The sequence below is a fragment of the Belonocnema kinseyi genome, chromosome 4, assembly GCF_010883055.1.
Source record: "Belonocnema kinseyi isolate 2016_QV_RU_SX_M_011 chromosome 4, B_treatae_v1, whole genome shotgun sequence".
NCBI lineage: Eukaryota > Metazoa > Arthropoda > Insecta > Hymenoptera > Cynipidae > Belonocnema > Belonocnema kinseyi.
The window spans coordinates 148149725-148177594 of NC_046660.1; the positions used below are offsets into that span (position 1 = coordinate 148149725).

At 39.4% G+C, this 27870-nt stretch overlaps 1 protein-coding gene across 1 annotated transcript in view; it reads left to right on the forward strand.

The window, feature by feature from the left end:
* LOC117171191 overlaps positions 1-27870 on the forward strand; it is a 126732-nt gene that overhangs the window by 83395 nt on the left and 15467 nt on the right. Inside the window, exon 4 of the mRNA XM_033358268.1 lies at positions 7475-8550. Within this exon, the coding sequence (XP_033214159.1) occupies positions 7475-8550 (1076 nt within the window). The remainder of the gene's footprint in view (positions 1-7474; positions 8551-27870) is intronic.

Here is a 27870-nt window from a genome sequence, read left to right on the forward strand (position 1 = left end):
TCTGTCACTCCTACGGCATTCACCTTAATATCGCTCCTCTAAATGCTCCTAGGAAAATTGAGTCAATTTTCGAGAATGGGAAGTGCCGCATATACTGGAACTATATATTCTCGACAATTGTTTCTGTTACTTACTCGAGGCCTGACGTTCTTCTTCTTGACTTCGAGAAGCGAACCATGTTCGTTATCGAATTTTCGGCACCAGCTGACAAAAACATCATAGCCAAGGAGAATGAAAAGAAAGAGAGGTATTGAGACCTTATAAGGGAGTTGCAACGATTGTACCCGGAATATTCTGTTAAACTGATTGTCCTTATCATCGGCGCTCTTGGAGGTGCCAAGCTTTCACTTGCTAATAGCCTAAAAAGTATCCCTGCGTGTCAACAATATGCTAGGACACTTGCGGGAAAAATGCAGAAGGCGGTTGTCCTTGGGTCGCTTTGTGTTCCTAGGGTTCACGAGGCTTTTGCTTGATCGTCGTATTGATTCCTTTACAGACTGTAACCACCTATCTCACGGTTGTGAGACGTGGTTATGGCTGAAATTTTACCGCGATTTCGCTGGAAGCGGAAATTATACATTCACTTATTATTTCCATTGACGATGGTATGCTTGTCATTTCTTTTGTGAAAGGTCTCGAGAGCGGATAGTAATTTTATTGGTAAGCTTAGGGGAAAAACTTCCTATCTGTTTCCTTCTGTATTAATTGTTTTGCATTTCTTATTTCCTTTTTGTGTTTAGTTTCTTGTTTTTATTTGTTTTATTTTGTTCTTTCTGAATTTTTCTTTCGTTTTAGTAATATATTCCTCTGCCTTTCAAGACCATAAGAACTTGTTTCTCTTATGGTTTAAAAAATGGCATTCAGAGTTCGAGTTAATTGCTATACGTGCGATAGAGTCTATCAACCCGGACAAATGGCTCGAATTGATGGAAATAATAATCCTGATAGGCAAAACTTTGCAATTTTTAGACGCTTTCAACTTCGAACTTTGTGGACTACAAGCGATTAATAGACCGTATAGGATTCCGGGACAGCAGTTACTTCTGTTTTTGCAGCAACTTCGTAACGAAGCAAATGTTCATGCGGCCACGGCGTTTAATAATGAGGATAGTTTCACTGATGAAGAGCTTGAAGCTATTGCTCCTGTAACAAAGGAACAATTTAGAGAATTGTATGCATTTTGTGATCCTATTCCGCACTTACATGGACATGGTGCTAGATACGAGAGGAAAAAAGATCTGTTGACTTTCCTTTGCAAAATGCCTCAAGGTCTTTCTGATGTATTTCTGTAAGTGATTTTTCATTATTCGAGCCGGCAAGCTACAAGTATGGCCATTTCTACAGTAAGAGAGTCTTTAATGCAGCGATTTGTGCCTCGTAACATTGGATTTAATGCGATAAGCAGAGAGGAATTCATTGAAAGACACGTGACATCATTCGCCAATGAACTTCATATCCACAACCAGAAATTCCCAGAGCTATTGCTATCATCGATGGAACTTATACTTACATGCAGGAGAGCAGTAACTTTCGCGTACTTCGACAGTCATTCTGCAAACATAAAGGACGTCACTTGGTAAAACCTGCTCTCATTGTTGCTCCAGACGGATACATACTTGAAATACAAGGAGCATATTTTTCTGACTCGCGAAACAATGACGCACAAATGCTCATTAACAAATTTGAAAGAGTTGTGGAAGGTATGAGGGGATTTTTCGACATCGATGATATTTTTATAGAGGACCGTGGATATAGAGATGCCCAACCACTTTTAGAACGCTTAGGAATTGTGTCCAAGATACCACCATTGCTCCAACAAGGACAGAGTCAATTGGTAACGGAAGAAGCAAACGAAGCTCGGCTAATAACGAAATCTATATGGATAGTGGAATCCAGAAATGGCCACATAAAGTCCATTTTCAAGTTCTTCGAGAAAACCATTCCGATGGCTCATGTACAGAATCTAAGGGACTTCTTTCGTGTTGCTGGTGCCATAATTAATCGATACCATCCTGTTATCGAGATGCAAGGCGCTAAAGCAGAGCTTGCAAGAGAATATATAGCGAGAGCTCGTAAGCCAAATATTGTGCAAGCGCGCGTAGAAGTGGACAATATGCGCTATGGAAATGCAAATTGGAATCGCCTGCATGAACTTAAAGTACCACAATTTCCTCGCTTTACATTGGAAGAAATACGCGACATAACAGTTGACGTGTATCAAGCAGAACTTGCCCCATCTTACGTTCAAGACAAGCTGCAACGAGAAGATGAGGAGTTTCAATTAGATACGCGACTTAATGAACCTGGTTTGATCAGAGTACGAGTATTTTCTCGTTTCCGAAATGTGACAAGGTACCAGCTGTGGATAGCTTTCAATGAGATCGATGACATAGGACCAGACAATAACGAAACGCTTCTCGGTTATTACTGCACATGTAAGTCAGGGGCCAGAACTCTTGGCACTTGCGTACATATTGCGAGCGTTGTATGGTTCCTCGGTTATGCACGTCACCAGGAACACTTAAAGTATCCTCAAACTTCCTTGCTACAAAGGATTCTAGTCGCTGCTAATAGAGGTGAACAAGCGAACCCGAATAAGAGCCAGAAATAGTTTAATATTTCGCAAAAGCTACTGGGATTGGTTTTATTCGCTGATCATGGGTGCTTAGCGTTCGGTCCTCTTGCGAAGGGTACACTTTTATTATCGGAATGTGTGCACTAGTTACTAATGTTACTTTGGGTACCATTTCTACCTTTAAAGAAGTGATTAATTAGTCAATTTAATATCTTGGGCAATTAGCACTTGATCGTTTTGAGAAGCGCGCTATATGAGTCAACGGTGTAGGCGAAAATATGACAGACCACGATCTGAACCGTGATTTCTATGTTGACATAGCTTTTGTAACTAAATTTATTGTAATTCGTTTTATTCACTGATCATGAGCGCTTAGCGTGCGGCACTCTTGAGAACAGTACAATTCAATTATCGGAATGTACGCACTATTTACTATGTTACTTTGTGTACCATTTCTGCCTTTAAAAAAGTGATGAATTAGTCAAGTTAAAATCTTGGGCGCTTAGCGTTTGATCCTTTTGAGAAGCGCGCTATATGAGTCAACGGTGTAGGCGAAAATATGACAGACCACGATCTGAACCGTGATTTCTATGTTGACATCGCTTTTGTAACTAAATCTATTGTAATTCGTTTTATCCACTGATCTTGAGCGCTTAGCGCCGCATAGCACTAAAGCTGCCCATTTTTTTGGATATTTTTTCACGAATATTTCATCCGGCACTTATAACCTTAAAAATTACAAAGTTTCAGCTAAATCCAGCGAAAGCCATTTTCTCATACATTTAGTGCTGGGTCCTTTCCATTATTTAAGTCAAACCAAGTTAAGGATTTTCTTCCTTCTATCGCCCAGACATGTTCGGGACGCTGTCTATTGAAAAAGTCTTAAAAATCAATTTCATTTCAGTCGTTTCAGTCGTGTTGATGAATTATTTTTGATTTGTTGATTTTGGGAAGCTGTGGAACTGCAAATTTGTTGTTTTCGAAAACGTTGTTATCATCGATTGCTTCCGGCTGTTCGGGCACGTATAACCGTTGGAGGTTCGTTTGCCTTTCAACCAATTTTGATTTGTTAAAGGCGTTCTTCATCATTATCGCTCTCTTTTTTTCTTCTCGTAACGAATCTATCCATTTTTGTCTGAAACGGCACGAAAAGAGACAGCTTATGCTTTTAGCTAGCCTGTGTGAGAGAGATGGAGTAGGAGAAGTCGGCGGCCTCTCACCAACTACTACGGAATTGGCTCTTCCGAAATTAAATATGAGGTGAAAATACGGCCAAATGCTAATGGGTTGAAGGAAACTTCTTCCACCAAAAATTCCTTGATACCATCTGGTCCCGGAGCGGAATAGTTCTTCATCCCTCTAAACACTTTTTTTCACCTCCTCGATAGTGATGGGTGAGCATTCTTCATCAGGTTTTATGAGGCACACAGCTCCTTGAAGCTATTTATTTTCTTTGAGTCTTCGTCCAGCCTATGCTGCACTTCGTAGAATTCTCTACAAAATACTTCGACCTCCTCTGGTTTGTGCGGGTGGTCGACAGTATCTATGGCAGGTTGATGCATTCGTCTTTTTGTCTTATGCTCAACCGGTGGTTTTGTTTTACGGTTCGCACCGGTCAAAGCTCTCGCTGCATTATACCTAGGTGTTGATGTTCTTTCGCGTCATACAGCATTGTTCTTTCTCTATCAGATGCCTGCCCGCAGTTGGTCTTAGTGTCGCATCTCTTTCTCTGTTGCTGGCTTGTTCTGGCGGTGGTAAAGTAGGCGTCCCGAGATTCTGTCGATCCATCGCATTGGATCCATCTTCATTGGCTCCCCCAGCTCTAGAGTGGTCGGGATTCAATGGAAAGGGGTTCCTCCATCCTTGTAGAGCCACGCATGCAAGAATAAGGCTGCGTACTCTGCGAGTTCGCCCGGTATCCCAGAGTCACTGTTCGAGACACCTCACCCAGGTGCCTTTCAGCTTTCGGCGCGGTTTTCACGCCTCCGCTTGAGGGTTAATTCCTTCGGGACCACCCCTGGACAATTGTCCACGACTGCCTATTAATTTTTGTAACCATATTCAGCAGAAACCCTCGGTACAGGGACCCTCTATACGCAACCCGAGGACGCGTTCAGTGGCTTTATCATAGGCCCTTCGGTTTAATTCTAGAGGAATCAAGAGCGAACCGAATATATATATTTATTTCCGCCTGCTGGCCTTAAAAAAATGTCTTGCTTACACGTTCATTTTTTCAGAATTTTCTTATAACTACCCCTTAAAAACTAACATCCATCTACACCTTATCTCCCAAATCACTCGCTCTTATAGTCTAGCCTTCCTGAATTCGCCTCGCACTCATGTCCCTACTTTTTTGCTGTGCGCGGACAATTATCCATGGGTGGCCCTGAAGGAATTAATCCCCGAGCGGAGCTGTGAATACTGTGCCAAAAGCTGAATTGCACCTAGGTAAGGTGTCTCGAACGGTGACTATGATACCGAGCGACCTCTTATAGTACGCAGCCTAATCCTTGCATGCATAGAGAGCTATCGCATGTTTCGCATTAAAGTCTGCGGAACGATGTCGAAATCGTCCAAAAAGGAGCTATGTAAGCGGGGCGCCTACTCTACCACAACCAGAACAAGCCGGCAACAGAGAAAGAAGGGCGATACTAAGACCAACCGCGTTAGGCATCCGATAGAGAAAGAGATATTGTTCATGACCCGGAGAAACATCAAGTGAAATGGATGACGAGCTTCGTGGATATTTTTTCGAAGGATCCGACCTCTGGACTATCAGTTGCTTTGTGGACAATTCAGCGCGAGCTTTCGCCGATGCAAACCGTAAAACAAAATCAACGGTTGATCATAGGACCAAAATACGAATGCATCAACTCGCCACAAAGATAGGCTGGGCAAGACATTTTGCGTCCCGAATTCAGTGTGTGATTGACTACATAACATCTGGCAGGACATTTACCGCCAAGGTTCGAATGTTCGCACATGAACAATCGTCCCCGTGAATCTAATTGTTAACTAACAATAACAATGACCCATTAACAATAACATTAAGATTAAAAGTAACCCACTTTTAGAAGAGATTACAAATCATTTAAGCACTCTTTCGATGTGTGTAGTACACTGGCAAGGTTTCAGGTTTGTTGTTTTTAATCGCTCTGGGTTTAGCCAATTTCCCGATACATATTAGTGGAAGTATGTGTGTTAAATTTTTTCCAACACCCCCTCACTCCATACTCTGTCCCCGTGGACATGTTTTATGATAATATAAATACTCGAGATCCCCATTGTTGACATTTTTCACCACAGATGCCTAAATGATGAATAACTCTTTTGTGAGCATCATAGAATTTGCCTGTAAAATCGGGTCTAAAGGAGAGAAAGGAAAAAAAGGTAATTTCGGAAAAACCCTATTCGCACGATATTTTATTGAAGAAGAATCTTGTTATCCTATTCAATAAACATTGATTTTAATATATGAATCGTGATTACCTGATACTGGCTGTTCCTGTTCTCGCAATTGAGTGAACCATGGAAATAAAACTTTGTCAACTATATCGTACTCTGCGGGTTTCATCGATTTACGACTTTTCATTGGACCACTACATTTTATAGCGAATAGCTTATTTATCCAATCTTTGTATTGCTTCAAAATTCTTCTCGACGGTCACTACGACTTTTTTTAAAGCTTGCAACCGAGCAGCACACAAAGCGTGTTGTAACAAGTTTATGCGTCTGTAAGAGAAAAAGTCGTAATCGCAAACTATTCCATGCATACAGCATAGGCATAGCGGCCTCATTAGTTGTATCCGAATTTTGTCGTCTTATCCGAGCATACACCTCGACTAATGCGAAGTGCTCGGATAAGTCCGTTGCCTCGGTTAACGCAGAGGCTCGGTTGATGGAAGGCCGCATTAACGAGGGTTAACTGTATTTTTACTTCGGAGCCTACTCCGGCCCTGCTCTACAAATAACCTTCTTACTCTTGTTTATACGAAAGCTAAGCCACTTACCCTCACTGTCTTGAGATGCACACACCGTCCTCGTCGAGGATAGCCATTCTTATACACTTGGCTATGAATATAATAACTAGCCATGAAGACATGAAGTTTTCCATTTACCCTTACACTCGCTTTGCTATCAGCATAGATTGTTTTATTGCTCGTAGGAGACAACCAATATCACGGTATTCTTTCAGAACATTCCAAAGTTTACTTCTGTCCACCTTGCCGAGAGCTTTGTCTACGTCAACTTGTGTTTTATAAAATACACTATAAATTTTCTCTAAATAATAATTATTTGAGATTACTAGATAGACAGTCATCATCAATTGATATGTTGGTTAAGACTATAAAATTAATAAAATATGAATAAATAATAATTTTGAAGTATGCTTTGGTGTTTAAAAATATAGTACATTGAATGTATTTCACGTACTGCAATGTATTTCATAACAATAATATAAACATCATAGTAAAAAGGGATTTCAGTTTCAAACAAAAAGTGTAATAATTGTGTATGTAATTTAAAAAGTTACATTTTATTTGCCTCATAGTTGCACAAATTGTATTATTCAAAACTTTTATCATCTCCCTCTGCATTTATAATTACTGTTAAAAAATTATTTTTAACTCTGTGATTCTTTCCAAGAAGTCTTCAATGGCAACGAGCCGTAACAAGACGGGCTATTTAATATACGTGGCACCAATATGTACTCTGCGCACAGGTTTTGCAGTCCCTTAAATCTTACATAATTCGCAGATGATTATTCATTTTTGTGATTATTATGCAAATTTTGTGATGATTATTCATTGTTTGTAAAAAATTTATTGTTATCAATTTTCGGTTCGTATACACATATTTAACGTGCATATTGACACAATATGTTTATATTTTTATCAGATAATTGAACTATCCGACGATGAAGTGGAAGAAGTACGAACACCATTGACACAAGTGAGAATTTTTAAGCAATTACCAAATATAGCTTCTCAAGCTTTAAAAATAATGCAAAGAACTTTAAAAGTCTATATACCTCACAATATAGAAATGCGACGTGATGTTTACCATTACGAGCAAGTAAATCGGCTATATTTACAAAGAGGAGATAACTCTAATAGACTTTCTTCAAAGAGCACTCAGAATAGTCAGCACTCTACCCTGCTATGCACAAATCCTAATCAACTTTCCGATCTCTCTGATAATTGTTCTTACGAACGAAAAGCACAAATGCATATATTGCAGAAATATAATCGTAGAATAACACTGCAGAGCAATTTGTTCTCTGATTTTCAATATTGTCAGTGGAATATCCACAATGAAAATAGTTTCTTGCAGCAAAACTCGTATCTTGAATTTCAACATACACGTAATCGTACGTGGCTGCAAAGCAGAAAATTTCAAGCCCATAATTACAACAATGTGCTTTTAGGATTAATGGGAAATGTAATGAAATCATACATAGTTCGAAATCAGTTTCCACTTAATGTACAATCCATTCCCCCTTTTATTACATGGCAAAATTCTGGTGTCGAAAGAGGACATGATTTTAATTTAAAACAATCCTTTAATATATCAGTTCCGGATGAATCTCTCAGTAGCAATAACAATTTTAGTAGTGGCAATAATGTTCCGAGTTATGCTAAAGATCAAGAGCCTTCAACGTGGTTGGAATTGAGAAAAAAGTGGCAAGAAGAATGCACCATTACTATCAATGACGAAGATCTCCTAGAAGCAGAAGCTGAAAAACATAATGAAATTGAGATAGTCAAACAACAGATAAAACCTTTGATCATTATTAAACGAAATACACGTTTATCTGAGATTTCTGATAAACTTAAATTAATAAAAAAGTCTACAAAAAAATCACAACGTCAAAAACAATGGGACTATAGTGCATCATATAACGTTTATTCAGGTGGTTCACATTACAAGAAAGCAAACCCAGGATCTCCATTGTGTCGTCTACTAATAATAAGGTACTCCCCTAATAATAATTACATTATTTCATCATTCATACGCCTACATAGTACCTCTTTAACTTTAGCTATAATAAATTACTTTGAACTATTCATTGCTTTTCAACGAACTTCATACTTCATCGATTTACCACACCCCCTGGGGGCGGGAGGGTGGTTACTTAAAAATTCCAAATGGAAACCTAGATTTTTTATTGCAGATTCAGATTCTTAATAAAAAATACATAAGTTTTATTTGAAAAAGTTTTTCTCGATTCGCGCCAGATGGCGATGCATTAGCTAAAAATTACATTGTTGACCGTTCAAGAAATGCGCTTCCAAACCAAAAATGAAAAAGACATGTTGATTGTTTTCAGTAGAGCTATTAAATTGTAATAATTTTAATTGTCAACGCACCTTCCATTCACCTGGAAAGGTAGTTAAAATGGAGTAGAAAAATTAGAAAGATGAATTTCATTTTTAAAACGCAAGCTTCTTATTTTAATGTAAGCAGTCAGTGAATTAACTACTTTTAGCGCCATCCACAGATAACGACGTAAACGTAGTAGTTGTTTGTTCCCTGGGGGGTTCTTTTTTTCGGTAAGTTCGCTTACCTCTCACCATTGGGGTGCTTTTTTCGGCGAGTCCCCTTACATCTCACAATCGAGTTGTTCGTTTCCGATTAATATTTTACGCTAAGTGCTGAAAATTATGCCCTCCCACTTCGGTGCACTTGTGAATCCGTGCGTCGAAAGTATGCACGTCTTGATAAAATAGATTCTTTAAATAACCCCCCAAAAAAGTGAGATAAGGTCTGGCGATCTGGCAGGCCAATTTATCGGACCTTCTTGGTTGATCCATTGACCGTTTAATTCGCGATCTAGTACTTAACGCGCGATTGCCGAATATTGCGCTGAACAAACTTTATGTTGAAACCACATGTTCTGTTGCACTTCTAAGCTTAGGTCTTCAAGCAATTTTGGAAGTTCATTTTCCATAAAGTCACTATATTTATCATGGTTTAAATTTAAAGTATAAATATCGCATGACCGTACACTGTCTGGAAAACGTCGAGCATGAATAGTGACAGCATGCTCGATATACCTGCCACTTTCTCCATAAATGAGAATCGTTTCAATTTTCTCTTGTACAGATTAAACCTCTATTGTAAAAGTAATAAGGTCAATTAAGGAGGGAATACAAAAACATCCAATCATATGCAAATGAACATAAGCAGCACAATCAAACCACCAAAATCAAACAATCTAAGAAATTATCTATGGTATGGGAATCAGAAAAGGTTAGTCTAAGATGAGCAATTGGTTTCGGTCCAGTATTATTTGTTTCGAGACAAGGGAAAGGCGTATTGTGCAAAGAGTGTAGTCTACGCGAGTCGGTTCTAAGCCTTGTTTCTGTGCACGCATCCGAAAGAGTCCAAAATTATTTATATATTGACAGTCATGGGGGTTGAACGCCTGTAATGATCTGCTCATTCGGTGAAAGGCTGAAACGTCTAATAAATGAAAAATAGAGTTTATCTCAGGCGTATCAGGAACCGCTAACCTTCCAGGGACGGCACCATCACGGAGGCGTGTTTAATTGTATTGTTTTACACGCCTGGCGGTCTTGTGTGGCCGCCATATGTAGTTAAATTCCTTATTTACCTGAAAAATTAGCATGCAAGCTTAGGCTAAATGGGAAGTAAGTTATAGGGATCGCAGATAGCACAATTCAAATTTCAGCATTCTGTTGATTTGATGTAATCGTTTTAATGACAAAAGAAAAGAAAACACATGATAATTTGGGTTAATAAAACAAAAGTATTAACTCAAATTACAATCAAACATGATGATTAGCTAAAGTGAATAATGTTTCTTTAAAGAAAATGTACACTCATCAGTTTAGCGCGTCCTAGAGGATGCTCGACCCATTGGAAAAAAATAGTTCACCCTTCTTTATCGGAAACAAAAAAAAAAAAATGAAAATTAAGCACCAAGACTAACACTTACTCGAGGAGTCCGGAAGATATCCCAGAGAATCCTCTCCAGATCTTTGGTGGTGAATTCGGCTTCCATATCAAAGTCTACCGGAACGCCGACTCTAGTTAATACTTCGAGCGGTCAGAACAGAATGCCTTCCGGAATCCTCGAGCAGGCCAAGTGACCGGACAGGTAGGTGACTGCGCACGTGCGAGAGATTGGAAATAACCAGTAACGGAAATAACCAGTAACCCAGAGAGCGGGAAATGTCGTTGAACCCTAACAAAGGGGAGCTGCCGTGCGAAGTAGATATCCGGAACTTACTGCGGAGCCAACCCAGAACAGAAATGATTTTCTGGTGCCAGATCAAATATTCTAACAAATTCTATGACCTCTTTTTGTCGAACATCTCTCCTGAACCACGGTACAATCTAAAGGTTCTTTCCTATATTTTTGGCACTCTTTCCTAACTTGTCGAGAATAAAATGGCGTTAATATTTTTGCCACGGTACAACATCCCCCGATCAGACGGGAGAATCCCCAAGTAAGATTCGTCATGGCTCTGGTGCTTATGGACAAATCGCGAGTATTCAAAAAGCCATGACTATCCTATGGGACTGAGAGATGCTCGACGAGTCACTGATAATCGAGTAAATAATAGTAAAAAAAATTAACAGGACCCAAAAAAAAAAAGAAAATAATGAGCTAACAAAATTGAAAAAATTAAAAAAAATTTTGGTACTTGTCTCTTTCAATTCATTAATCTCTTTTCGTATAAATTTAACATTAGCTATTGCTAATTAATTTAAGGGGTTGGTTATTAATCCGGGTAATATAAGAATTAAACTAGTTTAACGAGAAGAGATTATTTTATTTGTTTAAAATCTTTTGGTATTCCAGCGCTTATGCAGGGCCTCCTTTTTTGCCTCGCGGTGCTTCACTTCACCGCGGGGACAACGCCTGCGGATGCCCGGAGTATCGACACGCTAGGGGTTAGATCCCGTGACCTGTGGTGGCTCGTCAGCTCCCTCCGACTCTTCCTCTTTCTGAATTTCTGAGGCCTGTGGCCCGTGGCTGGTCAGATACGCGGAATACTCCGCAATCGGGTTGCCGTATCCCTCCTCCCAAGGGTATAACCCCCAGGAAGTCGAGACAGGGCTAGTCCTTGCGTTTGGGATTCCATAAGTGTCAGTGAAGGCAAATAGGGGATGCAAGACCGCGGCCCTAATCCTGAATTCCCCAATTCCCAGGGGCACCTGTTGGATCTCGTGGATGGGGTCGTCGGCCGGCACATTGTAGCTCTCATAAGCATCAATCTAATGGAAAAAAGAAAGCTATACCGCATGCATTAGAGGAAAAGAAAGAAGACTAATCGGTACCCAACACCATCTAAGCACGGACGACAACTAGTCTCGGTGATTACCTAGAGTCAATTTTTAAATGAATAAGGTTTTAAATCTTTAGCGTGACATTTGTAAGGGATTATTTTACCTTTGCCATCGGCAAGCTCAAAAACTGTACGCGAGATTGCTTTTGCGATGGTATAAACTTCTGATCCATATTCGGGAACCAATGACGCGTTTATCCCCTTCTGCTTAGAAGACAAAGTACTAGCTTTTAATAGGTCCCTGTCACCTACTTGATAAGTACGCGGTCTACTTCTTAAATTGTAATGTCGCGTATGTTGGTCATGGGCCGAATCTAAAGTTAGTTTCATCAGATCATGTAATGAATTGAGCCTCTTGATTCTTTCTGTCCAGGCGTCGACTGTCCTGGAGGTAAAACGATTGGTTCTGCTGGCGTGACCAAATCATGTAGTGTACCCTTTGGTAATGGGTTACGGCCGAAGTTAAGAAAAGCCGGTGACGTTTTTAGGGAAGTATGATACGCGGGTGTTATACGCGAATCGGAAATAATTTAAGTATATATCCCACTTACGTTGCGTATCCTTAATAAATGAGCGTAACATGGTCTTCAAAACGCAATTAAAACTTTCGACCGGATTGGATTGCAGGTGGAAACCAGGCGTCTTACTCCTTAGGACCTTATTTTTAGCGCATAAATTTTCAACTAATTTATTACAGAATTCAGTACCGTTATCTGTAAACAGGAACCTTAGGGCTCCCCAACGATTCATTATTACCTCTTGAAAGGCTTTAATTATCGCTGGGCTCGTAGCACTCCTTAAGGGGATAATTTCAATCCACTCGGTGAAGAAACCTTGGAACACAAGTATGTACCTGTGCTGGGATGAGGAGGGAGTTTAAGGTCCTATAATATCTGCGCCAACCATATACCAAGGTTTTTCGATTACCTGATGTCCCATTTCACCCGGTGTTTTTAATTGCTCTACTTTAAACCTCTGACATATATCACAGTGTTTTATATATCTCACAACATCGCGGTAAAAACCGGACCAGTAATATGAAGTAGCGATCATATGATAGGTCTTTTCAACCCCTAAATGCCCAGACTGAAGGTTATTATGTGCCTCTACCAGGACGGTTTCACTTTGTTCCTTAGGTAGAACAAGTTTCCATGCGTCCAAGTCTGTGAAAATGGGGTCCATTAAATCATTAGCTCGGTGATGATATAAGAGTCTATTTTTAATTTTCCATTAGGAAAAGCATGCGGAGATCGCTCTATATCGGAGAGTCGTTTAAGGTACCACGAATCTTCCGACTCAGTGACCAGTGAGCCAGCCTTCCCGTAGGGTCTTTTAGTGATTGGAGCCATTCTTGTATAATTTGCAGATTCAAGAACGCAATTCATGTTTTGCTAATAATATTGTCATAGTGTCGTATAATTTTGTTCCGATCATAGATAACTCCAAAGAATTTTATAGAATGAAGTCTTACTAAAAAAATAAACTTTTCATGACCATTGTAAAACATTATATGAACAAATATTAGTTATTTAAATCATTCGTTCAACGTTTAAATATTTAACAATAAACGATATGCTTAATTGAATTGAGAAAAAAATCAGATTTTTTATCACAATTTCCAATAAAATGTTACATTAATATGTAACCAATTTTTTTAAACAATATGATAATGGTTTAGACAAAAAATTTGCTCTTTACAATCACAAATTACCACAATAATTGCAGAAAAACAGAAATTTCAAACATTTATTTTCAAAAAAATTGTTTAAATAAACAAAATTTATTTAAGCAAATAAGAATTTATTAAACTAGAGTTGTATACCTCTTTTTAAGAATAAGTTACAATGAAATAATAATAAATTGTTTAAACAAATACTAAATGCTTGAAACAAAGATAATCATTGCTAAAAATGACGAATTGCCCAATCAAACATAAAAAATCTACCTTTCAATAATTAAGTGCAAAAAAAATAATTAAAAAAAAAATCAATTGTTTGAACAATTGTTAATTAGTTGAAAAATACTTAAAACCATTCCACTGGACAAACAAAAATAACTTATGGCGAAAAAGGGAAAAAAAAGCATTGATGTGTCAATTTTGGGCAAAAATGTCAGTTTCAGTTTTTAGGGCATTTTTGGGGCTAAGTTTAAATTCAGAAACCTGCATCCCATTTTTCCGAAAACCAAAATTTTCCCATGTTAATTTTATGGGATTTTCAGGGCCTTTGCGGCATTGATTTGGCTCAAACTAATCTGAAAAATTGCACCCGCTCCCAGCGAAATCGCGGTAAAATTTCAGCCACAACCACGTCTCACGTCCGCGAGATAGGTGGTTACAGTCTGTAACGGAATCAATACAACGATCCGGCAAAAGTTTCGTGCACACTGAGAACACGGAGTGATCCAAGGACTACTGCCTTCTGCATTTTTCCCGCAAGTGTTTTAGCATATTGTTGATACGCAGGGATGCTTTTCAGGCTATTAATGAGCGAAAGCTTGGCACCTCCAAGAGCGCCGATGATAAGGACGATCGAAAATTGACTCGATTTCCCTAGGAGCATTTAGAGGAGTGATATTAAGGTTAATGCCGTAAGAGTGACAGAGGTGGTAATAAATCACTTTTAGTGTCGCATTGTGCCTTTGGATGTAGATCGTTCCCGAATGAGTTGGGCAACTAGATAGTATGTAAGCGAAATGCTTGAGGTGCGCATGGCACGCCCTGCAGCTATCATCGGGAATGTCTTGGCTCAAAATGTGACGACGGTATTTTCAGGTGGAAATGACACCGTCTTGGCATGCTAAAATGAAACCCTCCGTACCAGACTTCAATCCGGGCGATTTAAGGAAAGCAAGCGTTAGCTCACACGACATTGACTGATCCTCCACATTTCTGTGGAAGATACCGTGCATGCTCTTATCTAGGAGCTGTTCACGAAAGTTTTTCTCTTATGCTTTCTTAATCCGGGCTTTCAGGATTGAGTACTCGAGATAGATAAGATTTGATGCATTTTGCTCACCCCTAATACTGAAGTTAAGGCCGAGTGTTTCAGCAAGCTCCTCCGTTGCTTTGTACAGAAAAGCTCTCTTGCCCACTTCGTGATTCCTGATCATTTTAAAAAGAGGATCTCTTCCATTTGCGACTCTATTTGCTGTACCCAGAATAATCCTGTTGTGAAGACATTCAAGACTCAATATTCCGCGACCACCTTAACGGCGTGCGATGTACAGTCGCGGAACAGAAGACTTAAGATGCATGCTCTTGTTAATGTGCATAACCTTTCTTGTCCCTATATCAAGGGATCTGAGATCGTTCTTCGTCCATGGAACTACTCGAAATGAATAGAGTACTACCGGGACGGCAAGCATGTTCGTTGCAGATACTTTGTTTCTCACCGACAGCTCGGAAGACCAAATTTGCCGGATGAGACGTTTGTGTCTGCTTCGGACAGTATCCTTTATAGATGTCACATCCTGAATGCGGCTCTGTGGCACGCTCATGTATGTATAAGTCTCTCCAGCGCAAAGGTGTCGTATAGCGCTTCTGTCAACGAGCTCAGGATCTTCAGGGATGCCATTAAGTTTTCCTCGCTTCAAATAAACCTTGGCGCATTTGTCTCACCCAAATTCCATTCCAATTTCCTTAGTATATCGTTCGACAATTTCTAGAGCTAGATGTAGTTGCTCTTTGTTTTTAGCATAGAACTTAAGATCGTCCATGTAAAATACATAAGTGACCTTGTACTTTCGATCTGCAGGTTTGGCACACAAGTACCCGTCGGAATGGCGAAGTGCTAGAGTTAGTGGCAATAATGTAAGGCAAAAGAAGAGTGGGCTCATGATGTTGCCCTGAAAGACCTCTCTGAAAGGTGACCTTGTTAGTTGTCACACGATTTTTTCTAGATAAGATAGTAAATCTGGTTTTCGAAAGCGACATCAATCTCTCGATGCACCTAAAGATTTGCAGGTAAACCTTTAAGCTTTCCAAAAGACAGATGATAAGTCTATGGGAGGTCGAATCGAAAGCTTTCCGATAATCAATTCAGGCCATCGATAGGTCACGCTGGTAGAATGCTGCATTTTTGCAGACACATCTATCGATGAGCAGGTTCTCCCGAAATCCCGTGACGCCTTTCTTTCAGCCTCGTTGTTCATATATTTCTTGGCACACAGGTTTAATTGCCCGAGAAATCATATCATTTAGGATAGCTGTGAATATCTTTTATAGTGTGTTCAGACAAGTGATTCGCCTGTAATTCTTCGGGTCAGCTAAATCGCTTATTTTCGGCAGGAGTATTGTGCGCTCTTCCACCAACCACTCCGGAATCGGCTCTTCCGACTTTAAATATGAGGTGAAAATACGGGCCAAATGCTGATGGGTTGAAGGAAACTTCTTCCACCAGAATGTTTTGATACAATTTGTCAGAAAGAAACTGTTGATTTTCTTTGACCCACCTCTCCCTCCGCTCTAGACTTCTCTTAGCGTCAGATAGTATCCGTATTCTGTCAACAATATGCTGCCTGATGATCAGCAGCTTTGACTTGTTAAGTGTGTGATAACGGTCCCGGAATTCGCGCACGAACTTTCGAACCTTGGCGGTAAAATTCCTGCCAGATGTGATGTAGTCATTCACGCACTGAAGGCGGGACCCGTAATGTCTTGCCCAGTCAATCTTTATGGCAAGTTGATGCATTCGTCTTTTGGTCTTATGATCAACCGTTGGTTTTGTTTTACGGTTCGCATCGGCCAAAGTTCTCGCTGCATTATACACAGAATAATTGATAGCCATAAAGCATCGCTCTTCCTCTATTGGATGCCTGCCCGCGGTTGGTCTTAGTGTCGCCTCTCTTTCTCTGTTGCCGGCTTGTTCTAGATGTGGTAGAGTAGGCGTTCCGCTTACATATCCCCTTTTTCGGAGTAGTTCTGCATAGTTTCGCAGACATGGCTGCGAAAAACGCGATAGCTCCGGGTGTTTCTCGTACCAGAGAGCATGCAGTTGTGACATGTAACCCCGTTCAGGGGCCACACACGCATCTTAGCACTATAGCAAGGCATTGGCTCCCCCAGCTCTAGAGTGGTCGGAATTGTTGGCCGACCCATTACCGGGAGCCGTGCGCGTTCTGTTGCTTTGAACCACACTTACTACAAATATGTTTGGTGTTGTTATTGCTGTTGCCACGAGAAGCTAGGGAAAGGGGTTCCTCCATCCTTGTAGAGCCTCGCATGCAAGGATAAGGATGCGTACTCTGAGAAGTCGCCCGGTATTCCAGAGTCAACTTGCTAGACACCTCACCTAGGTGCCATTCAGCTTTCGGCACGGTTTTCACACCTCCGCTTGGGGGTTAATTCCTTCGGGACTGTAGGCAAATCGGCATAAAAGTAAATAAATAAATATATTTTGAGGAAATTACGTAGGAAATTCATGATTAAATGTGTTATATATTTTACAAAAATATTTTTGTTACTAAAAATAATATTTCAATTTTTCCAACTTTTTTGTTACAAATTCAAGTTCTTGCAATTCGCAAAAATATTTTTTACGATTAATACTCGTAAGCTGTTGTGATACGGTGAAAAAAAGCTTCAAAATGAGCCTAGGAACATTGAAAAACGTTCACTATTTCGGAAGTTATTGAAAATTTAAGAAACATTGTAATTTACACTATTTTTGCAATATCTAATTAAAACCTAGACAAATTGGCTTCACCCTGGGCTTATTTTAAACAGAATTTTGAAAACAATCAAATGATTTAAAATATCTTTCACGAAGAGTTATAAATTATGGATCGAGTAACCCCTTCGTTGGCATTGACGCAAAATGCTTCCAAATTTTCCGTGCCCTATGTGGCATTGACGCAAAATGCGTCAATCTTCTTTTTTCCTATTTAACTTACTCAAATTGCGCATTCAAGTCTTACTCGGGAGTTTTTTAGTCGCTGAATCCGAATCTGAAGTCAAAATTCGAAAATTCAAAATCGCGGATCCAATATGGTGGACGAAAATACAACAAAGAATCGGCTCAATTTGGATCAATCTCAGTACTTACTTGGTTAATTATTCTATTTCACTTTATATACTGCCTTTATATTCATCAACGATTTACCGCCTTATTTATCTCCTAGTCATATGTTCGTCCTTGTTCCAAAACACTTAAAATGGTTTCAAAATCGTTAATAATGTAGTTTTTACGCTGAAAAAAGTCTATTCAATTTTATGAGGCTTTCTTCTTTTACTCATCTTCAATAATTGTTTGGAGTCTTACTTTTTCTAAACCTATAATAAATTATAAATTATTTTAAATATGAAAAAAAAAATTGACACGTATTGACTCTAAAATTGGAATGATTGTTGTTTCGCTTACAAATCGTTTTAAAATAAGGTATTTATGTTTATTTTTATTATGTATTAGCGTCTTATAATTATAATTTAGGTACTCTGAAAAAGGCATGCAGTGATGCCGAAACGTCGTCGACGTTTTAATTTTGTTCTAAAAATAAATGGAGTTGAAATGATAGCTCTAATTTGTTTTTATTTTGCCGTGACTGTAATGGATATAATACCAATCCGATTTGGCTTTTCGTCCTCCTGGATTAAAAAGAAGACTTGCTCGGCCAATCAAGTTCGACCAGTCAACACGGCATCGTAGAGAGTATAAATAAGAACAGCATAACCTGACATCTCAGTTTCATGTCAGCCCTGAAGAAGTGAACTGTAATGTTCACGTAATGTCTGCAAAATTCGTAGCTTTTTACACAATTGGAAGCCGAAATATCTCATTTTATTAATATAAATAATTGTGAAAGCATTAAATCTATTATTAAGTTTATTTTACTCCAATGTAGATTTGGTGTTCCTTTTAATGTCAATAAGATATCTGTTAATGGTTTAGCCATAAGCTGGGGGAAAAGGATTAATAAATAAACATTTGACTTATAAATTAAAAACACATAATCTGCCGTGATTTCGAAGAACGCCGTTAACTGGATTTTGAATAAGTCCATTGAGTCGCCTACCGTTAACTGCATTCAGGTGACTTATCTGATTTGCAGTTAACGATGTTCTTTTAAATCATGGCAGTAATGGTGTGTTAGCTAACGCTAAAGAAGAAAAATTAAATTTAAATCATAATCTAAATAAAAGAACTAAATCTGAATTATTAATAGCTACCAGAATGGTAATTAATAACATGGTTTTCTTATTTAATCCCTTCGTTGGCATTGACGCAAAATGCGTCAATCTTCTTTTTTCCTATTTAACTTACTCCGATTATGCATTCAAGTCTTACTCGGGGAGGAGGAGCACAAAGGGATCTGGGAGAGGATAGCGTACATGATAGAAGAGAAAATGTGAGAGTGTAGGAACGAAAATGAGGAGGTGATGGCTAGAGAAAAGATAAGGGCAACGAAGGTAAGAATAGAGAGGAAAGAGAAGGCAGAGAGAAGAAATAATATTGTGGTAAGAAATTTGAATCTAAGGAGTAGGAAAGGAAGACAGGGCGTGGAAGAGCAAAATAAAAATAGGATAAAAGGTAACGGAGCAAATACAAATACTTGAAAAAATTTGGACTTGGGACCAGGAGAAAAGAGGTGTTGAAGTTAGTGCAGGGGGGCTTGTTTCGCAGAAAGTAGGGAGGTAAGGACAAAGCACGGAGTAGCAGTAGTGCTGTCCTAGAACGTAGCAAGTGGTGAAGAAAAAATTTGACGTTTTTTGGAGATATGTCCAGGAATTTGACATTGTCGGACTGATGAAGACGTGGATAGAGAGAAAGGAATGGGAAAAAATAATGTCATGGCTGCCAAGGGAGTATATGTGGAGGATCCAGAAGGCGGTTAGAGTGAAGGAGAAAGGGATAAATTGAAAGTAGAAGTACATGGCGGGAGCGAGAGGCAGTCAGTGCAAAGGAGGACAATTAAGATTAAAAAGATTGAAGAACGGATGGAAGACTATCTAAGCGAATGAGAGGAGGAGTTGGTAGTGCTAGGAAGGGACTTTAATGCGAGAATGGGAGGGAATGGGGCCTCTATAGGGAGGGAGAAAATTTTGAATGAAGGTCGAAGGATAAGCTAATAAAGAAAGAGGGGAAGATTTTAAGGAACTAGATGGAGTATAGAGTCTGAGTGGTGGCAAATAATATGGTAACAGGTGACGAATAGAGAGAATACACTAATTCGAGTAAGGTGTGGGTATCGGTGATAGACTAGGTGGTCATGAATATTCAAGGTTGTGAGGAAACCGAGAAATACGCAGTGGAAGGAAGGGTAGAATAAGAGCATCAGACATTATGGTTGAGAATAAGAGTGGTGGGCGACGGGTGGCAAGGTAGGGAAGAGGAATCGCTGGGGGAGAGTTTAACTTGGACGAGGGAAGTGATAGAAAAGTATTGGGAGTAGTTAGGAAGGGTAAGCTTTTAAGGGTAATCAGTGAAAGAGATATATGAGGATCTGAAAGAAAAATTAAAAGTGTATGTGCAAACAGAAGGTATTGGCAAAAAAAAAAGGAACGTTGAAGCCGTGGAGGAACAGGTAATGTAAGCAGATGAAAAGAAAGTTGAAAAGGAAGTACAAGGAAGTGGAAAGAAGAAACTGCAAAAAGGGTGGAGTACGTAGAAATCAGGAAAGAGTTAGGTTGATGCGTAAGAAGAAAGAGCAAGAAAAGGAGAAAGATCTGAAAGAGAAGTTAAGAAGTTTTAAGACACAAGGGAACGTGTCGAAGGTAATAAATAGGTTTAGGAAACGTAGGGTGAGGATAAGTTAGAAAATAGGGAGTAAGGAATGGTGAGAAGTTTTTAAAGAATAATTTCAGGGCTCAGATTCGCGGAAGAGAGATAAGAAGAGTAAAAGAACGAAGAAGGTAGATGGAGAGGAGCTAAATGACGAGGAGATAGAGAAGCAGATAAGGAAGTTGAAAAGGGCGAAGGCAGCAGGGATGGATGAGGTAGTGAACGAAGCGTTGCTGTTCAGAACACAAGAGGTACGAGAGAAGCTGAATGGGGTAGTGAAAAAGTATGACGGGGGAAGGGATTCCTAAGAGAGTGGGCGAAAGAATTGATCGTGCCACTGTAGAAAAAGGGGGATGGGAAGAGGCAGACAAATTATAGAGGAATTACGCTAATGCATACGGCGTACCAAGTATACGCGATAGTGCCTTGCAGCACGTGGTGGATAGAGAATTAGCGAAGAAGGGTTTAAAACTGTACGCGTTTTTTGTGAATCTCATCCAGAGGGTAAAAGAAGGCATATGAAAAGAAGATAGATAGCGTGAGATGATAGCAAATTTTGGAGGTTCTCTACATGGATAGGGGGTATAGGGGTATGGATGTGGGTGCGTCGAGGATTCTAATAGATTTTGGCTCTATAAGAAAAGGATCTGTGAATTTTGCGGGAAGGGGGACACAAAACACATTTTTTGAATAATATCAAAACATGGGACCGATTTCCTCGATGTATACTTAATGTTTTTGTGGTCGCTGAAACGAACCCATTCGCAGAATTAAGCGAGCGCGTCAGAATTTGCAGTAAAATTCAAAAAATAATTAGAAACTTGGATTTTCAGTATATATTTCGTTCCTTAACCTACAAACCCCAAATGAACAAGCCCCATACCTACAAACTAACAAGTCATAAACCTCAAGCCAACCAGCCCTAAACCCACAAGCTTCATATCAACAAACCCTAAACCAACAAGCTCCAAACCCACAAACTACAAATACACAAGCTCCATATCCACAAACGAACAAAACATAAACCCACAAACCCACAAGCTCTATATTCACAAACCTACAAACCCCAAACCCACAAGCTCCAAACCCACAAACCTCAATTTCACAAACCCAAATGCCTACCATCTTATGATACCAATTAAGAAATTGGTTTGGGGTTTGTGAATATGGAGCTTAATGGTTTGGGGTTTGTGGGTTTAGCGCTTGTTAGTTTGTGGGCTTGGGGCTTGTTTATTTGGGTTTTGTAGGTTTGGGGGCGAAATTTATGCAGAAATTCCAGGTTTTAAACCATTTTTTTAATTTTACTGCAAATCCTGACATGCTGGCTGAATTGTACAAACGGATTCGTGTTCAGCGACCGCAAAAACATAAAGTATACCTATTAGAATTCCAGTAGACTCCCAAAACCATTTTGTGGTCCTGTGTTATCAATAGACAAGCCACTTTCTTTAGTTCATCTAGGATGACTTCAGTCGGCGCTGCTCCTGTTGTGCTAGTCACTAGTATATGTCCAAGAAAATATTCTTCAATTTCAGCTCGGATATAACATTATCAAAGTTTGAAATGAGCTCAACTAATTTACAAAAATTTCCATTGTTGTGAACATGCAATTTTTCCGATGTTACTCTAAATGCCAAACGTTTTCGTGCCAAAAAAGTATTATTACTAGAAGTCCCTCTAATACATTTTTCCAATGTCGTGCTTCATCATCCAACATGCGTTGATGATTAGCATCGATCCTCATCCTGAATGCTAATTCAGTCCACTTTTTGTGGGCACTTAAATGGGATTTGCTCTTTTCGTGTGAACTGAGTCACCAATATGATTCGAATCATTGCAACCACCCGAAGTTAAAGCGCTTTGAATTGTGGTTAAAATTTGAGAACAAAAGCAATACCCGCATCTGCGTTTTTCGAGTAGATCATCCATGATCTCGTAATCAGTTCCCCAATACACATACGCCTCTGATAATATGATTCGTTAAAACGACGTCCGCATTCATCTTTCGGAAACTTTCCCTGTGCATTGTGTTTTTCGCGTAAATGTATAGGTCCTTTTTTGATTATGAGTAACTTTAAATCATCTTACATTTCAACTGGCTATTTTGAAGGATGTGGAGATATCTCCGTACTGATAGAATTTAAATCCAGATTCGAAATTGCGACTGCTTTCTGTTTTATCTCGACTTTTGTTACTGGTAAAGCTGCGTCGCTATCTAATTATCCATCATGTACCCGCCACTCAGAATTTTTGTCTTGACAAGTCGAAGTGGGCGGCGACGCACTTTCTTTCTAATCACTAACTCTATCACTAGTATCACTAGTAACATTACTTGTTTTTAAATACTTATCAACATAACTACTTTCTCTTTCCAATTTCGCCTCTTTTTCCGCTCTTCTTTTTCAATACTCGGTACCGGAAAGCCAGTTACGTTCGTCCGCATCGAGCGGGGCATCGAGTTTAATGCTTGGAAATGTAAATCGGAAAAATATTAATTTCTCTGAGGCATTCGACATTCGACATTATTATATTACTTAAACTTTTACAGGATTTTGTCAAATATTACGTTTTAGTAAAATTTGTTTTTTCCTTTAACAGAAACATATCATTAACCTTTTAGCATGTAAAAAACATTTTAATCAAATAATACCTATTACACGTGTGGCAGACCGACAATACGGCGCGCCTAAATTTTGCTTTGGTACTTTGATAAAACTTCTATAGATTTTAGTTTAGTTTAATTAATTATTATTCGCAGAATTATAAATTTTTTGTAACTTTAAAAACTTTTGTATTTGGAACAACTTTCTAGACACTGTAGAAAATATAAAAGAAGAACCCTTCGAAATATATACTTTAAAAACTTACGAGATAAATGTATGCTAATGAGCATAATTATTGCATCAAAGTTATGAAATACAATCGTAATTATATAATAATTTTGTAATTGTTTTTATTCTTTTGTTATATTCCAGAATTATCATCAAATATGTATACCTTATTATTTCATTTTTATGATTGTACGCTATTAGTATTTTATTATTATTATTCTTATTATTTTCAACCTCAAAATACAATAAGCAAATGCAAATTAAAAAAAAAGAATAAAAAAAGAGGCTGTCTAATAATATGAAAAACCTCTCTCTTTCACGGGTTTGAGGGCAAATTCCTCTCACAAATACTCTTCAAACGTTTTTAAGACGCGTAACTCTTGACTTTCCACATCCACTCAGTATCCATCTAACTATCTGCCACACTCTTACCCCCTTCCTCGACCCCTGTACATATTCTCCCAAGATTCCCGTTTATAACCACAAACCATACACATTTTCATTTCTTCACAAATCCATTGATTACACTTATCCATTCCTTCTGCCATTCTGTTTCGTACCATTCTGAATCACCTGCACTCTTTTTTCAACTTCCCTAAATATTCTGGGCGCTCTTCTATTTTAATCAATTTATACCATATATTCTATTTTGACTCCATAATCTTTTTCCACCTTTTCTTTTCCTGCTCCTTGCTCATTTCCATCTCTATTTCCTGCCACAACCTCCCCGCGTCAACCAATTCTCCATTCACTTCTAAATTACCATGTCTCCTTCCATCTTGAATTTCCCGTGTTTCCTTATCTCTCTTTATTTAGTGTTTCCTCAAGGCATACTTGAGTAATTTTGATACACTTACCATCATACCAGTGAATCAAAAAGCCATACTCTCATCTTCCAGTCCTCTGTGAATCTTCATTTTCCAATCCCCCATATTTGACCCATCACCTTACTCGCACTTTCCATCCTTTTTGTCATCTGCAGATCATTTCCACCTCCCGCTTCGATTCAGAATCCTGAATAGCAAAATTCCTCCACCATTTCCACCATTTCCCTATTTATCCTCCATCCATACTTTACTTCGTTCTTTCTCTTACTGAAACAAACTATGTTTTTTTCCCTCATATTCACTTTCAGGTCTTTCTCTCTTACATACTCTTGAAATCTCTTCAATCTCTTCAATCTCTTCTTTTCTTTTCCTTTTCCTGTCCTAAGTCTGCTATCAATTTGTTAAATAATAACATGCTTAGCGGGAACTTTTGCTTGAGATCCCTCCCTTTATAGAACTCCTCACCTTTGTGTTTCCCGATCCTAACCCTTGTCTTCGTCTCCGTCAAAACCTCTTTTATTCTATCAATTAACTCTTCGTTCAGTTTCCTTTCTTTCATTGCCTTGCATAAAACTTTCCTCTTCACCATGTCGAAAGCTGCCTAAAATCTACGTAAAGAGCGACCAGTTTTCCTTTTTTCTATGCCAGGTTCCTATTGACTAGATAATTGAGAACGAAAATATTATCCACTATTCCCATTCTCTTTCTAAATCCTGTTTCATTATGTGAAATATTTTGTCTCTCTTCTACCTGTTCTTCTAATCTCTTCCTGAGCATCTCCTCATATATTTTATATGTTACTGGCATGAGAATGATTCATCTATAATCTTCCAATTTTCTACCACCTCCTTTCCTTAATAAAGGAACTACCAAACCCGTTCCCCACTCAATCGGTTATCCTTGCTCTCTCCATGCTCTATTGCATATTTCCCAAATGTCCTTACCTAACGCCTTGTTCATTTGTAACTTCTCCTTGCTTCACCTTGCTTCAACTTTTCTAGCAATTTCTTGAAATATACCGTCCATTACTCCATACTAATCTCTTCATTGATTCCTTTCCATCCACTCATTTCTCTATTAATCACCTCCCATTCCCTCCATTTATGTTATCTTCTACCTCCTGCATGTACCTCGCCTTCTCCTACTGTCTTTTCACATGAAGTTATTTCTCGTCTTCCTTTTTCCGTTAATTATACTCCTTTCTGTCTATCTCCTCTCCTCCGATTCTTTAACGATAACTTCATGCTGTGTTTACTCTCTATACATTCCACATCCCGCCGTCCTCTCTTTTCACTTCTTTCTCCGTTACTTGGCCTCCTTTCTTTATCTACATTCCCTATCCGTCCCCTCATTTTACACAAAATCTCATCCAAGCCTCCCTATCTTCAATCAACACATTATCTTCTTCAATTCTTTCCGTATATTCTCATAGTTTATCCACTCTCAATGCACCCATTTCTGCTTTTTTCCCTGTTAGCCCCTCCTTCGACATTCTCTCCTTTCTCCAATTCCCGCACTTCAGCGTTGTATTGGCCGGGAAGTGTTCTGACCCTATTTTGTTCCCTACTTTGATTCTTTTCAACAGCCTCCTTATCCTTCACTGGGACAGTATGTAGTCTATTACTGTTTCCTTTTTTCCTGAAAACGTAATCTCGCCTTCTTCATTCCCATCAGAGTCCTCTTCACTCACAAACAATCCTTCGCATCTATCCAAGTTTTATTCAACATCACTACATTCCATTTCTTCACCTCTTCCCAGAATCCTTCATCTTTATTCATTAGCCCAGATACGTTCCAAATCACTACTCTCACTTCTTTCTTTCTTCCTTTATTCCTTCTTTCATCTTTGCGACCCTACCTAATTTTGTGGAAATCCTGTCTCTCCGCCTTCTTTCCTTTCTCCCTCTACTGCTTCCATTACCTCCTTCCTTCTATTCCTAGTATCCGCTTATTACCATCGTCGTCATGGACCTTCCGTATTGCTTCACTCAACTTTTCTTTCTCATCATCCCATATCCACACATTCCTATTTATGAACATTCTTTATTTCCCTATACCTTGTACCATTTCACTATTTTACTCCACGCTCTCTGTCTCAACATCCATTTTATTTTTGTTCCTTTCCGCGGCAGCCCTAGCTGCCACGGTGGGTTGACCTACCTAGCTGCTGCGGTACTTCGACCTCCTCTGGTTTGAGTGGGTGGTCGACAGTAACTGGAGGGTCTTGGAAGAGTCGACATGGGTCAGAGAGAAACTTGTGATTTTGTCTGACCCACCTCTTTTTCCGCTTTACACTTCTCTTAACGTTAGATAGTATCCGTATGCTCTCAACAATATGCTGCCTGATGGTAAGCAGCTTTGACTTGTGAAGTGTAACTTTCGAACCTTGGCGGTAAAATTCTTGCCAGATGTGATGTAGTCAATCACACACTGAATGCGGGACGCGTATTCTCTTGTCCAGCCTATCTTTATGGCGAGTTATGCATTCGTTGTTTGGTCTAATGATCGACCATTGGTTTTGTTTTATAGTTCCCATCGGCCAAAGCTCTCGCTACATTATACACGCAACAATTGATAGTCCAGAGGTCGAATTCTTCGCAAAAATATCGACGAAGCTCGTCCCTTTCTGTCCAGAGGTCGAATTTTTCGGAAAAATATCCACGAAACTCGCCCCTTTCTTGCAGTACTTCGGTGTGGTTTCACAGGGGTTGATGCGAAAAGTGCGATAGCACCGGGTGTTTCTCGCACCACAGAGCATGCAGTCGTGCCATGTAACCCCGTTCTGGGACCACGCTCGCATCGTAGCACTCTAGCAAGTCGCGATTTAGTTGCTCCGTCCACCTAAAGGTCTCGAGATTCCGTCAATCCATCGCATTGAATCCACCGCCATTAGCTCCCCCAGGTCTAGAGTGGTCGGCATTGTTGGCCGACCCATTGTCTGGAGCTCTGCGCGGCAGGCGATAAAAATTTCTTGGGTCGAACCTGCTCTAACCTGAAAAGTGGGCAAAAAGTTTTCCGACCATTGATATAGAAGCCCGAGGGGCCTACGACAAAACCAGCGAACGCGTCCTCGAGTTACGGATAGAGGGTCCCTGTACCAAGGGTTTCTGCTGAATATGGTTACAAAAATGAATAGGCAGTCGCGGAAAATTGCCCAGGGGTGGTCCCGAAGGAATTAACCCCCAATCAGAGATGTGAAAACCGTGCCGAAAGCTGAATGACACCTAGGTGCGCTGTCTAGAACGGTGACTCTGGGATTGGGTATTTCAACATTCTATGCGACACTATCGGCGCCTACGTGAACCAACTAATATGGCTGCCGTAAGCATAGTAAATACACGAAAAACATCATGAAAACCAGCTAAAACATAGCGTTTAACTGTAGTCATCTAAGCAATTAAATGCACTGTAATGAAATAAGTGGGCAAAATACTTCTGAGTACTAGAAAAAACTGAAGTTGTAGATAAACATACTGAGTAGTAAGAAATTTAAAAGTAAAGGACAACCGCAGGATTTCGCCGGGAGCGGGTGCTAATCTGAAAATTTGCACTCGCTTCCAGCGAAATCGCGGTAAAATTTCAGCCATAACCACGTCTCAC